This window comes from Mesocricetus auratus, unplaced genomic scaffold (genome assembly GCF_017639785.1).
Source record: "Mesocricetus auratus isolate SY011 unplaced genomic scaffold, BCM_Maur_2.0 Super-Scaffold_100015, whole genome shotgun sequence".
Classification (NCBI taxonomy): domain Eukaryota; kingdom Metazoa; phylum Chordata; class Mammalia; order Rodentia; family Cricetidae; genus Mesocricetus; species Mesocricetus auratus.
In genome coordinates this window covers 47,671,217-47,686,934 of record NW_024429198.1, presented here as the reverse complement: position 1 = coordinate 47,686,934, position 15,718 = coordinate 47,671,217, and the positions used below count along the sequence as shown (strand labels likewise).

The window sequence follows — 15,718 nt, the reverse complement described above, 5'->3', positions numbered from 1 at the left end:
CATCCCAGGAAAGGATCTCAGAGAGGTCCTCAGTGTCTCCACTGTCGTGTCCAGGACTGTCCTTTTATATTATCACTCAGTCAAACTGATTTGTGGAGTGGGCAGAGCTGGGGGTGATAGAGTTCTTAGAGTTCCCAGAAAAGCAGCACTCCCCCTTTGGAGCCCTCACACTGAAACTGTCCAAACGCCAGGCTCAAGTCCTATCTGGAAGGTCACACTGGGCTATTAAGTTGAAACTGGAGTGGAGAATTTAGCTGGGCAACATTTCCCCCTGCACGCCCTAGCATTCAGCCCTTTCTAGTGTGATAGGTTAGAACTCTGGGCAGGGCGCTGCTTCCAGAGCAAGTCAGAAAGGGCTTTGTACTCGGTGGTTCCTCATGCTCCCCTTCTTCAGCTTCTATGTGTTCCTGGAAGCTGTGCCATGAATGCTATTCTCATGCAAGGATAATGTTATAAGTGGGTTGTTTATCTCATCAAGACTGTAGAATTAGGTAAATCACCACTATGGTCAGCTATCCAAATTCAGTCAGTGTTCTGGGGATTGTAAATCTCTGTAACCATCTTCAAAAATGCAAATAAGGAGCAGATTTTGGAGAGAGGGTCTCTGGAGGGCAGAGGGAGCAGGGATTAGTGTAGACTGTCATTCCCTCTCATCAGCATCACCACTGGAAATCACAGAAGCCATGGGAGGACTATATTAATAATTTTCTGTGTGCACTTATTTTTTTCCAGAAGTGTTTGGAAGTAAGTAGAGCTTTGATTTTTGAAAGATAATTTTTTAAGTTTGGGATCCTCTTTTTCTCTGCATTTTTTCATAGTGAATAGAAGTGTGGAACCAATTTATTATTGTGTATCTTACATCATATATCCTATGTGAGCACTACATCTTTTATCATATGTCCTGTTACTTCACGTGTTGTACATGAACAACATACTTTATTTATCGTATGCCCTATAATGTATCACATATCATAAGAGACTGTTGTGTTTTAGGAACTGTTGATTATGGGAGTAGGCATATTTCTCAGTTGGTAAGGTTTTATTTAAAGATTTATTTATTTTATTTTATTTGTATGAATGCTTTGCCAGCCTGTACATACGTACAACACATCCCTGCCTGGCATAGCTGGGTGTCAGAAGATGCCATAAGGTCCCCTGGAACTAGAGTTACCTACCGATAGTTTTGAGCTGTCATGCGGGTTCTGGGAATCAAAGCCAGGTCTTCTGGAAGAGCAGTAAAAGCTCTTAACTGCTGAGCTCTTTCTAGCCCCCAGTTAGTTAGTCACATTTGTGTGTCAGTATATTATGTCACCACTGCCTAGTGAATGCTTTGAGGGGCTGGGAAATGGTGAAAAGTGATCCACAAACGTTTGGTGCTGCTGTGATTAACATCCCTAAGCTATAGGAGTAAACTACAGAGGAAGTCTCCTCTCAGTTTTCTTGCATGAAAAATACCCTACTACCAATACCTACCCCATTGAATTGTTTTGTGGTCTTAGTTAAGGTCTCAGGCTTGTAAGACATATTAGCCCACTTCCTGCCCCTTGGTAAGCACTGAGTAGATACTGGCCTTCATTGATATTCAGTGTATTTAGTTGAATGAATTCCCAAGTTGATTATAAATTCAGTCTAATGCCAAGTACTATGCTGTTTGACATTTTAAATATTATATATAAGCATGTTGCTGTCTCTGGTGAATGTAATGGGTTGATAGGGCAGAATCAATCTAAGCTGGGATTGACCATCTCTTCTGGAATTGCCTTGGGCACTTCTGAAACTCTTAACAGCCGCTTAATTCAACAGCAGCCTGTGCCATCGTCTGATGATTGTGTTAAAGTTTTACAGAAGCCAACTAAATCTGTAGGTGCATTTGTTACCCATTCTGTTAACCATGCAGTACACTTAAATGTTAAGCTCCAGCCTGGAGGCTGGTGGAGCCTTTTTCTGGGATTGCACAGATCCAGCCAAACAATACCTGATGTATAATGTCTGTATCTTGTCCCAAGCCATGAAAAGCTCAGCTCCTGGCATGGTGACATTGTAAAAGCACATTTTGGCACCGTGAACTCAGACTTTCCTGGGTTAAGCTATTATAGGGTAATAATATTGGTTGATAGTTCATTTGCTGTAGGGCTTGCAGCTTCCTGTTTGGTTCTACATCGTCCTTTTGTGATTAAAAGAAAGGCATCAGAAGAAAAAAGCAACAATACTAGAGGTTTTCAAAGGCATGTCTTAATAATTCAACTATAGCCATGTAGAAAGTCAGGAAAGGGAGACCATGGAAGATGCTCCTCGAACCTGAACTTCTCGGGCACAACGTGAAGGAAAAGAAAGAATAAATAATCATACATTGAGACGCCCATGGAGGTAACTCAGTCCCTAAGGTACTTGGTGTACAAACATGAGGCTTAAGTTTGATCTCTGGAACCCACACAAAAGCTTCAGCATGGTGGTGCACATTTGTATTCCCAGGGCTGGAAAGTAGAGACAGCAGGAGTCCTGAGCTAACTGGCCAGCCAGTCTAGCCTAATATGCAAGCCTAGATCTCACAGAAGAGACTATCTGAAAAAGCAAGGTGGAATATTTGTTTACATTGCAAAGATAAGTTTTTGCTAAGGTGCCTTCTGACTGGCTTAATAAAGAGCTGAATGGCCAATAGCTATGCAGGAGGTATAGTTGGGACATCCAAGGAGAGAGAGAGAGAGAGAGAGAGAGAGAGACAGACAGACAGACAGACAGACAGACAGACAGAGACAGAGACAGAGACAGAGACACAGAGAGAGACAGAGACAGAGAAATGAAGATGTTCAAGAGACGCCAGGAGACACAGAGAGGAAGCAGGAGGTGCAAGACAGAACTTAGATAATGCCACTTGATAGAGCATAAATTAATATGAATGGGTTACTTTAAGTTATAAGAGCTAATTAGGAGCAGGCCTAAGCTACAGGCTGAGCTTTCATAATTAATAAGACATCTTCATGTCATTATTTGTGAGCTGTGGTCCAAAGAAAAATCTGATTACAGACAATATGCTGAGAAACATTACTTGAAGTTGATCTCTGACCTACCTAGGCATACACTTTTATACACACAAGTACATCAGCACATACATGAACATGTGCTCACACACAAAGGGAGCCTATGTAAGATACTGGATGTTTCCTCAGGAATACTAAACCACAAACAAAAGCACTGACATTGTTCAGGGTTCAGCTGCACATTTTAAACGTGGTTGTAGAGATATGAAATTCAGAGTGGCATCAGCAGCATTGCTGAAACAGGGACTACAAAGAGCGGCAGGCACCCTTGCTTTTGAGTAATCTTCTTAACACAGCTCCCAACACCATGCATGAAATCCCATGAAATGTAAGGAATTTGGCAAATCATTTGTATTCTTACAAATTGGATTAGCAAATAACAAAATTTCACTCATCCAAATTTGTCTTTTAACACTTCCATTGTTCTATTATGCATCTATCTAACCACCTTAACACAGCCTTCATTAATTGTTTGTATTTGCTTACATAATTTGGAAGCTGCATAATGAAAACATTATCATAGTCATGTCCACACTCTCTGATACCTGCCCCCACAGTTTAACCCACAAACCACATACTGCAAAAGGAATGCAGTACTTTTTGTGAATTAATTCTTTGTTTTAGTTCCCTTGGTTTGTTTACAGTCTTTCTATTTGCTTTTTTAAAGTTTTGTTGCTGGGTATGGAACCCTCAGCACTGTGTGTACTAAGCCTGTGCTGTACCTACTGAACCTACCCCAGCCCTTGTAGTATTTGCTTTTAAAGTATTTCCTTAAAGTCTCAATTGGCCATCTCTTATTGCCAGGCATGACTTCCAGTGGCAGGACTGACTTTCAGTTGAGTTGTTGTCCAAGGGGGTCCCATGGAATTCCCCCCCCCCAAAAATCCCCAAGGCTATTGCTAAGACAAGGCTTGGTCTCCAAAAACTGACAGTGGGATCCTATTGGTGATGACTATACCACACAATTCATTGAACATGAAGTCAAGTTGGTGCCTACATGTATCCTTCAACCCTGTATTCTAGTCTCTTCAGTGCAGGAATGTACTCTGCACACTACCAAAAGATAAACTCGGACACCAACCCAGCCGCAAAACCTTTGACCCATTATCTGTCCTGCCTGTAAGATGTTCTAGGACAATGGTGGCACAGAGCTTGTGTGAGTAGCCAACCAATGTCTGATTTGACTTAAGACACACTCCACAAGAAGGATCCCATGTGCAACACTGCATCAGTAATCAAGAACCAGAGACTAGATAGCCTAGAGACGTAGGGTAAAATCAAACACTATTGGTTTAAAAATGTCAATAAAATTATCCCTGTTGATATTCTGCCACACTCACAGATAGTGCCTTATCCAATAGTGTCTTATCCAGTTGTGGTGGTTTGAATAGATGTGACACTCTAGTCACTCACGTGTTTGATTGAATGCTTGTCCCATAGGGAGCCACACTATTGGGGGCTTGTGGCCTTGTTGCAGTAGGTGTGGCCTTATTGGAGAAAGTGTGTCACTGTGGGGGTGGGCTTTGAGGTCTTATATGCTCAAGTTATGCCCAGAGTGGTACAGTTGCTTCAGTTGCCTGCAGATTAAGATGTAGAACTTTCAGTCCTTCTCGGACACTATGAAGATAATGGACTAGATAATGGACTAAACCTCTCAAACTGTAAGCCAACCTATGTTAAATGTTTTCCTTTATAATAGTTACCATGGTTATGATATCTCTTCATAGCAATAGAAACCCTAACTAAGACACTAGTCATGATCAGAGAGGCTTCCTCAGTAGCAGATGGGAACAGATGCAGAGATCCACACCAAGACTTTATGGAGAGAGAGGAGAGAGAGAGAGAGAGAGAGAGAGAGAGAGAGAGAGAGAGAGAGAGAGAGAGAGAGAGAGAGTTCAAATGGGTCTAAATGGGAGGTCTCCATCACCTCCCCTCAGAGCTCAGGGAATCCCAAGGAAGAAAGAGGGGGCAGAAAGATTGTAAAAGCCAGAGGGGATGGAGGATACCAGTAGACAAGGCACTATGAATCAACTAAACAAGAAGCATGCACACTCACCGAGACCGAAGCAGCAAGCTCAGGCCCTGCAAGGGTCTACCTGACATCCTCTGTGTATAGATTTTACCTATTGGCTTAATACTTTCATGAAACTCCTGACTGTGAGACTGAGTGGGTCTCTGACTCTTGTGCTTGCTATTGGGACTCTTTTCCTCTGTGGGGTTGCTGTATCCAACTTTGGTGTGATAACTTTGCTTTACTTATTTTGTTTTATTTTATCATGTTTGGTTGTTATCTCAGAAGTCCTTTCTTTTGTAATGAGACAAAAAGGGAGTGGATCCTGAGTTTAGGTAGGGAGGAACTGGGATAGTAGAGGAAGGGAAACTATAATCAGGATATATTGTGTGAGAAAAGAATATATTTTCAATAGAAGAAAAAGGCAAATATTTCTCAAGTTATAGACATATCTTATAGAATGTATTTCATAGAACAACAAGACCAAGTCTTCATAACTTAAAAAATAGTAACAACATAACAGTTAACCTTGACTTTGTAGTGAATATACAATTATCTGTAAGCTGTTTGTTGCTTTTGACCACAATCTTATGTAGGGCAAAAGTTTAACTATTCTTATTATTACTATTGCAGGGGAGGAAGCTGAATCATAGATGATTCTAAATAGCTGAACAACATCAGGAAATAGGAGGATAGGGACCGAATTTGAGACTTTGTAGGTTCCATGCAGCCCTTTATTCAACACTAGGCACATGACTGCCATTCATTCCATAGTAAAGAGTAGGGCAATATGTGCGTTTTAAGGAAGTGTCAACTCATCTGCATATGATAATCGCCACAGTTTTCCCAACGGGTTCTAATCACAGCAATCTGATGGATTTCAAAGGAAAACAGAAAGAAGTGTCCGGTTGATAAGGACTTATGATAACACGGACTAGCTAGCTGTCTTCTTAGAAAGAAAACGTGATGATCCTTTAAGGTATGGGCTTGCATACAGATGTGAAACTTTTAGGCAATCATGATAAATGGTTGAGAAAAAGACAGAGAGATGAGGTGCCTGGAGAGTCAGTTCCCTGTGCCTGCGTGGAATATTTAAAAGCTTAGACTCAAGAGTGACGTGGAGAAAATTGGAAAGCAGATGCAGTGACCCAGCAGAGAGTAAAAACTGATCAGTAAAGAAACTTAGAGGAGTAGATTCGGGCTTTGAAACTCCTGGTATGGAGACGGTGGAGAAATTTAACAAGGTTGAAAAGGCACAGTGCTGTGCGTGCAGAATCAGACGGGAGAGACTAATGGTAATAGGCAAGCCGGACTCCTCAACTCCTATTACACTTCTGCCATTATAGACAAGGGGGTCGATCTCAGCCCAGGAAGAGTGGAACTAAGACTTGTAAGAGGAAATTGAAACTCAAGATAGGTGAGCTGATTGTGTGAGAGTGCAGCGCCGCACTAAATGAGTTCACATCCTCTGACCAGCATGAATTTTGCCCTGGTAGTGTGAGAGGATTGGCCAACTGCTTGTCATTTTTGAGCAGTGGTGCGGAAGAAAGTTATTATAGGGCGGGGGATGAGATGATGTCTCTGTGAATAGCAGAACAGCAGAATCAAGAAGGTGTCATTTTCAGACCAATTAGTAGAGATGCCCGTGTTTGTGTGCCCCCTCAGAGGACACATGAGGAGAATCAGTTGAAGCAATAGTGTTCTATAAAACTTAGTCTGCTCTTGGGAGGGCAGCAATAGCATTGATGGACAGTGCCCCAGGAAAGGTAATTGACTCTTAATTTTTGTGTTGCAGCCAATCAAGGCTGTCTGTACCCTAAGGGGAAATTCCTTAGTCTATCCTGTTCTTGCAGAATATTCTTCAGGCCAGGCATGGTGGTGTAAGCTTTTAGTCCCAAATTTGGGAGACAGTGGCAGGCAGCTGACTGTGCGCTCAAGGCCAGCCAGGTCTACATAGTGAGTTCAAGGTCAGTTGTGGCTATATAATGAGAATCTGTCTCAAAACAAAACAAAGAATGCTTTTCACAATTATGTACTAAAGAATATAAATAAGAGTTGTGGTGCTTTGAATGATACAGGCCACCATAAGCTCATACATTTGAATATTTGATCACCAGGGAGCAGGAACTGTTTGAAAGGGTTGTAAGGATTAGGAGGTGTGGCCTTGATGGTGAAAATGTGTCACTAAGGTTGTGCTTTGAAATTTCAAATGCCCTTGCCAGACCCAGACTCTCTGTCTCTGCCTGTGGATCAGGATGTAGCTCTCAGCTACTTCTCCAACAGCAAGTCTGCTGCCATGCTCCCCTCCATGGTGATAATGGACTAAACCTTTGGAACTGTAAGCCAGCTCACTGCTAAATCCTTTCGTGTGTAAGACTTGCAGTGGCCATGGTGTTTCTTTACAACAAAGAACAGTGCTGTGAGTAGATTCCTGTGAACCGAGAGAGTACTGGAGAGAGAGTTGAGTAGAAAAATGTTTGCTTTTAAAATATGAGGACCTGAGTTCAAATTCCCAGCATCCATGTGAAAAGTCTGGTATGGCTGCATTCATGTCTATAACCCCATAACTGTTGGGGCCAGAGACAGGAGGATGAATGGGATTTGCTGGCTGCCAGCCTAGCTCTGGGTTCATTGAGGGACCATGTTTCAAAGAAATAAGAAGAGAGATAGAACAAGACAGCATTTTTCTGTGGCTTTCAGAAGAATTCATGTATCACACACACATATGTGTGCCTATGTCACACAATTTTAAAAGGAATATAAGAAAGAACACAGATAATTGTTTCGGCATTCCCCTTTATTGTTGCTAAGCTATTAATCTTGAAACCAGAACGGTGAGACAGGGAGTTGAGAGATGACTCTGGAAGTAGCCACTTGTTAAATACCTACTCACATTCTTTGAGATTCTGTGGTACTGAGTCTTGGGTTACAAGAATCTGTACTTAAACAAAGATTCCAGATGGTGTGCCAAGCTGAACCAGCTTGGGAACTGCTGGGCTGTGTCACAGATAAACCGTGAGTCAGCGGCCTGATGTCTTAGTAGTGTTAATACCACTCTGACTGATAGCTAATCCTCACACCTGCCCTGTGAGTGGGTACTATCTTTAGTACTCTCATTCTTCACATGGGGATTTATGATGTTTTGGGGAGCTCACAGGCTAGAGCAATTGGTGGGGACACGAAGTCAGGCAGCTTGGTATATTGAAATTCCATGCCTCAAACATTCGATCTTTACATGTTTACCCTTCCCTAGAGCTTGGCTCACAACCCTGAATCAGCAAGGAAGAGCCATACCTGGACATCTGGCATGGTCTGTCTCCAGCGTCTAAGTAGCATCTTTATCAAGACACTGGAAAGTCTCCTGATCGCTTCTTGATCTGTAAACCTGGGGGTGTGTAGAAGCCAGCTGGAATGATTAATTCCTTGAGATCTAATTTTGGGGATTTAAATGTAAAAACAAACTGCTCCTCCTGGTCGAAAATCAACCTCAGAGACACTAGGAAGGGAAGGCATGACTTACGTTGTTGTGATGGGCTACAAGCTCAGCGCAGATCACTGGGGACTTTGTTCTCCTATCTTTTGTCTCGGCTGTTCTTTTCCACTTCCTTCTGGCACATTTTGAATCATCTTTAAAGTCAAGGCCTAAATGTCACCTGAGCTATGGAATCCTTTTTGACTTCATGGGTAGATTTATCACCCCGGTCTTCCTGCTTCCTTAGCACTTTCTCCCTGGCATTATAATATTGGGATTATCTTTTCCACTTTGTGGCAAAGGCACTCAGTTGGAAATAGGAGGAAAGCCATCCCCCCCCCCCACTCTGTGGGCCCTGTTCTCACTAAGCCTTGTTGATTTTAATTGACTGCATGTTGATAAGAATCGCCCATTCTGTATGCCCAGCCTGATTTCAGTCTTTGTGCTAAGATATCTCCCAGCTATCACTCCTCACCTACCCCTATTTCCCATGAAGCAATTTGGAAAATTCTTTATCAAATACAGTTTGCTGATGTACTCCGGGTCCCCAGCACCCACTTCCTTGGCCCAGCCAGTGGGATAACCCCAGGCTGGAAGCCATCTACGCTTTGACCCTGTGTAACTCTGCAACTTCAACTTTTGACTTCCTGCCTTGCTTCTTGGGCAGCACGACAGGGAGCTCATTGTCATTCCCTAGGCATGTGCTGTTTCTTGCTTTCTCATTTTAGCTCAGACAGGGAGCTCCTGCCACAGCTCCGCTGCCAGGCCCCTCTGCTGAGCTCCTACAAGCCTCTTTTGGGGAGACCGCAGGAGTCCAGGAGCCTTCACATGCCCTGGGGCTCAACACTTCTCCACTTTCTCCTTGAAGCTGTGAGCTCCTAAATCTGAACCTTCTTCAGTTTCCAGTGGCAAATGGACACTCAGAACAAGCTTTTCCAAAGGCTGTCATTGTTTTTGGTAACTGGACGAGCAGCAACATTAGAACTCTGCCTCTTCCTCTGTGTGCAAGTGTGATCTTGGGTATTTCACTTACTGTGTAAACTCATTTGCTCATCTGTAAAATGCTGGTATTCTTCCCTCTGCCCCAGAGAGGCTAAAGGAGAATCAGATGAGATTCCAATGCTGTCTAAAACTTAACAGTCTCCCCAGGGTCTGCAGCAGATAGTTCTGTATGCTTGCTTGGTCAAGAATGAGCCCCATATTTTTCAGTGTGTTTATGCTGAAAATTAAGGTTTTGTGTCCACAGATAGGTTTCATCGGAATTAATGCAATGTCTGGCTGCTTTTGAGTTTCCGCAGCAAAGTTGACACCTTGCAGCAGAACCTGAAGTGCTTGCTGTTTGACCCATATGGAAAAGAAGCCTGCTCACCCAAGCACCACCCACATATGTTCAGTTCACAGGAATGTGTGCACTTCCCAGTTCCTTCCAGACTTGAACAGCAAGCTTGAGGGAGGATACCTTGCCCTGCATCTGATATCCAGAGTTCTCATCTTGGATCTGGTAGAGTGGTCAGTTAGGGATGGTGTGAGGAAGGTGTCCCAACAAGGTTTTAATGGGCTATTTGAGATCATGGGCTTCACCCAGAGAAATGTGAAGGGTAGGTAGACACTCTTTCTTGTGGGTTGACATGTAACATACACCTCTGGTGGCTTTTGATTTGTTTGTTTGGTGTTTGGGTTGAATACTTCATCATACTTCTTGTCTTGGGTATGACACTGTGTTTGGCAGCATCCTTGGTCTCTCCCCCTCTAGAAACCAGCATCCCCCTCCAAGGTGTGACAACCTAAAATATGATGAGACATTATTGAATGTCCAATGCAGTAAAAAAATTTCTGGTTGAGAAAACACTAATGTAGAATATTCCATCATTAAGTGTGGGTTATACTACGGAAACTTCCATATCCTAAATATTTTTTTCTGTTAATGTAAGAAACTTCAGAAGTAGAATCACCTTGCCTGGGTAGTGCCTGCTTGTCAACAAGTTAGTCCCCACAAGTCTCAGAGCCAAAAACATGCCCAACTAGAAATAGATGTATTAATAGAAATATTAACATGGATTAGTAGCATTCCTTGGATCCATTCTGTCTTAGGGAAGAATAATTAAGCAGTTGTTTGAAGCAAGCATAAAACCTCAAGGTCATGCGGGGCTCCCGCAGGTGTTTATTATGAACAGTCATGGATTTGGGGGGAATGCACGATATTATTTTTTTGTCGTTCTCATGGTCAGTTTAAGCAGGCAGGTACCCTTGCATAGCTGAGGAAGGTGTTTGCAGAGAGACTAGGTAAAGAGCAGAATTGTTTTCTTTGATGCAAAGGAGACTTAAACCATCAGAAGGAAACATCTACTTTATTTCTGATGGCCTTGAGGTAGCCCTGTAAGTTTTGATCAGGACATTACTGGTGCTAGTTCTCTTGCTTAGGCAAACCCATAAATCTTGAAATCGGAGCAAAGCCCCCCATTGGTCCACAATCTTTAGGCGTCACTGATCACGGAGAGCTTCTGCATGCGGCTGCACACTGCCCCTCTCAGTGGCCACCTGAAGTGGGACTCCTCTTTCCTGTATGTCTTTCAGTTTGCTTCTGTCTCGTCATCCTCCCAGCTCTGCCATCATCCACATACTACGACAAAAATCTGTCACAGCTCCACCATGTTTGAAGCTTGTGCTAGGTGCAAGGAAGCCAATTCCGAACATGGCTGTGGGACACGGGTTTATAGCACATCTGTCCCTGTAGTGTGTAGGATGGGGGAGTTCCTTCCGTTTGTGTTGGTGAGCTAACAGTTAAAGTTTTCCTTTTGCCAAGTGCCTTCCCTGTGTCAGGGTGCATGTATCTGGGACCTACTGGGGGCTAGTATTGTGACTCCTTCCTGTGTCGCATACTCCACACATACGGGCAGCCTCTCTTCTTGCTTCTTAATTGATTCTAAGTTTTGTATTTTTTATTATGAAATTAGTAGTACGTGGACGTACTGGAAATAACGCTATGTGTACCCACATGTCTTTTCCAGTTTTAACATCTTACTCGGATTCTTCACCTGCTTTGCAAAATAAATGGGTTATACATTCGAAGCCATCTATAAAACAACAATTGTTCCTGTTGCATGCACTACCTTCCTTTACTGCCCTATCCATTTAAAAATTCTTCTTCTACTTATTTGTATGTGTTCATAGCAGTGACTATCTTTGTGATTAAATTTGATAAGAATGGAATCATCATTCACATCTTCTATTTATTTATTTTTAAGAGTGACTCATACTGCCATGTGTTTAGTCTTCAGTTTTAATCTGGAATACCACATAAATATGGTGTTTGACTTACTAAACTAATGCTTGCCCTGAGCTTGATTTATAATTAAATTTCTCTTTCCACATTGTGTATAAGTTTAAGTCCCTAACTTTTTTGCATGTTGTGTTGTTGTCCATTTGACAAGTTTTCTATGAGAAAACATGCAGACCAGTTGTTCAGTTTTAATGTTGCTGGATGTTTCTCTTTTTGAGTCTTGGAAAATGTGTTGGTCCATTTTCCTGTTGGTGGACATGTAGGGGCTCTATAGATCCTGGGAAAAGTCATGCTTCAGTGAACATCTCTCCATGCGTCTACTAGGGCCCCCAGGAGAGGATGTCTCTGGGAATGTATTACAGTATAGGAGCTAGCCTTAGCTATCCTCATCAGACTTTACCATATTCTAGTCTCATTTGTATGCTTGTATCCCCACTCTTAGGTAAGGTGCTTGGTCTCTCTGTGCCCTTGATTTCATATAGTCTTTTCTCACGTATAATTGACTTGAAACCTGTGGTGAAGTTGGTGGGTCTTGTATTGGCTTGCTTTTTGTCTGTATGACTAAAATATCTGACAGAAGCCACTCGGCAAGGCTTCGGGTTTCCTAAGTGTCTGTCCGTTTGGTCCCTATACACTCAGATAGAATGTCATGTGGATGTCATCGCTGGCTGAAGCTGGTCTTCACAGCCTAAAGGAGGCAGAGAGAAGGGAAGGCCTGCTCTTTGCTGTCTGTTTGCTCTTTCCCAGTTTACTTCTCCAGGGATGCTAATTCATGGGATGGTACCACCCACACTCAGCATGCACGGGGGCTCCCCACTCAGTGGCTCCTCTTTGGAAATGTCCTCACAGATTCATCCCCTAGCCGACTCTGACTTTGTCAGCATGGCACTCAATATCTGACACCATCAGGCTAAACCACAGTCTCTTGTGGTTCCTAATAATGTTTTGATATTAAATACTTAATTCCCTATAATTTTTTTATTTCCTTAAACATGAAAAAGCACAGATTAACCATTAGATGAGTGGCTTTTTTGCAAAGTCGTTATTTCTAAACTAAATATGTGTAATTCAGGGATTCTTTAAATTAAGAAGCGGCATTGTATTGTTCATCCAGACGCCACCTGTTCTGAGTTCTGCCACTTTGGGGGTGGGGATGCAGGGGTCAGTGAGCGTTTCTTTCTGGTTTGTTGTGTCGTTGAGGACTGTTCCTGACACTCTGGCTACTGAAATTGCTACTTTTGGTGAACTTTATGTATTCTTACCTTCTCTGTGTTCAAACTTCCAGCAGTGTAGGGTAGAGATTCCTATAGTTAATGGAGAATACTGTAAGGTCTGAACATCTTGATATTGGACCAGTGGAGCCAGAAGTACTGGCGCGAATATTGATGGTTATTTCAGTAAAGTTTGGTATGACTGAATTTTAAGCACCTGTGAGTGACTAAGTATGTTGATAGAGAGGAAGATGCAGAGATACTCACAGCTACTTTTTAAGTATAGGAAAAAAATCTTAATTGAGTTTTTTTAAAAACATATAATTTCAATTTAAAGACTATATCCTATATTGTTTGGTTTGACTTGGCATATATTCTTTATTCTGCAGTAAATTTATCATAACTTTTTCCACCAACAAAGTGTGTTGAAGTGAACTTCATGTAGAGCTAGAAGAGAATGTAAAACTTATCTATACACTGGAATGTATACTTCTTTTTCCATGAGCCTTCTCGTTACTATGGTGATGTATGGGCCCCTGGGACTATTTGGCTGACTCCTATCCATGCCTCCTTGGTCCTCTTCATTCACAATGCCCATTTTAATGGAAATGGTTAGTCCTTAGAGGAACCTGGAATGTGTATTATGTAGATTTTTTCAGGACTGGACAAGTGGGATTTGTTTCTTTAACTCTAATTATCAAAAAGATTAACCCTTTGCCCTCTACATTCTAATTGTAACCCTTCAGAAACAGAGGTTGCTTGTACAAGATAGCTGAAAAAAATGGGGCTGGATGCCAAGTGGACTGTGTCTCGGGAGAAGGCGGCAGCAATCATTGCCTGCATTTTTCTCTTGTGTTCCAGGCGTCTGTGGAGGCTTCTGGTGAAATTGCATTATGCAAGACTGGATTTCCTGAAGATGTTTACAGCGCAGTCTTACCGAAGGATGTGCACGAAGGACAGCCTCTTCTCAATGGTAGTATCTTAAAACAATCCTTGTCTATATTTTGTCCATGGTTTTCAGGTCTCTGATTCATCTCTCGGGCATAGCAAGTGTGGGTTTTTCAGTCTCCATAATGAGATCTTAGAGATTTTACCTACAGAGAAGTTTATGTATTCCCTATGTACATTGTTGGAAAGCTCTTAGCCTTGTGACATTTTCAAGTTTCTTCCTTTTTAAATTTATACTAAGAAACTTCACACAACTTCTTTTTCTGCTTTTCCTGAATATATTAGAATGATTACTTATCAGACATCTGATTCTAAGGGTCAAAAATTATTTCCTTGAATTTCAGAAAGCAATTCATAAATATTAACTCTGACTAAGACATGCTCAATTTTAATATTTGGCAAAATTATTGTAAACAAATTTAACAGTCTCAGGTGAGAGCATGAAATCTGCGTTTTTGTTATGATGTTGTTTATAGAAATTACTAGAAAGCTTGTGTATGTGAAACATATAAGTGAATCTGAAATTTAGACTCATTTTCCATGTAAATATGATCAAGTTCATTATGATTACTATATGAGAACTCTTGCCAACAAGTCTAGTTCAAAATCAGATGTAAAACCCTTCTAAAGCAAAATTTAAAGCCCTTTCCTTTAGTTCCAGTGAGAAACAAATAAAGTTTGGTTAGTAGCCTTGTAGTATTGTCATGAACACATTTATCATTAAACAATATGTTATTGAAATATGAAAGCAAGAGTTGATCAGTGAGTCATTTAAATCCTTGCAAATCTTGCACATCTCTAAGGTTGTCTGAGAGAGCTGCATTTAGAAAATCTGTTAACTTCAGCTAATTAATTTGCACAGAGCTCTACCACATAGCCTTAATTGAAGTGTCTCTGTAGCACTGACAAACTCTACTTCTCTAATACCTAAGAATACTGGAGGCAGAGGACTTTGAAATGTAAATGGCCTCTTAGCTAGGGAAGCTCTTTGGTGCAGCTTAGATTTTAATTTCTCCTTAAATTGTGATTTGCTCCTACCTATGTGGTCTTTCTGAAGCTGATTTCCAATTTTCTCCAAAGCCTTCTCTTGCCCCTGCCTCGTTACATGCTCTTTAATAGTGCATGTCAGTCAGTCTTCCTCGGCTCTGAATCACTCTTATGAAGTGGGTGATGGCTGACTCGATGGTTGTTTACTTCAAATCATAGTGCGTTAACTTTATCTCGGAGAGAATCTGGGGGAGACCTACAAACTTTCCTTGATCTTTGTATGTGTAAATTATCGCAAAGTTATTTTAGAACCTGTATAATGGGGAAGCTCTCCATAAGTGTGCAAAAAATATATTAATACGATTCTAAGAAATAGTTCTGCCAAGCCCCCCAAAAATCTTGGGGTAATTGGTTGTGATTTTTTAATTGCATTTTTTGTGATTCTTTTTTTAAAAGACTAATTCCTTTTTCTAAGAGTCTTTAATTTTTTTGTTTTGTTTTGTTTTTTTACAAATAAGCTCATAGTCTGTCACCAGAAACTATTGATGTAAAATTAATTACTTGGACATTTTGAATAGTTTTAAAACTAATAGCTCATTTTCCAAATATCCGGTAATGCTCTTAACACAAGAAATAGGGCATAGCTTTTTGCTTGCATCTTTCTCCTGAAGTTGTCATTATGAAAGGTTCAAAATACTGTTGACTTTATTTTACAGCAATCCTTCCTGGGAGAAAAATAGCTGACAGTGTGTGGTTTTGCACATGACATAC

The 15,718-nt window shown here is 41.4% G+C and overlaps 1 protein-coding gene across 1 annotated transcript in view; it reads left to right on the top strand.

Moving 5' to 3' along the window:
- Cdh2 (cadherin 2) overlaps positions 1–15,718 on the top strand; it is a 215,117-nt gene that overhangs the window by 19,555 nt on the left and 179,844 nt on the right. Inside the window, exon 2 of the mRNA XM_005065356.3 lies at positions 13,874–13,985. Coding sequence (XP_005065413.1) covers positions 13,874–13,985 — 112 coding nt within the window. The remainder of the gene's footprint in view (positions 1–13,873; positions 13,986–15,718) is intronic.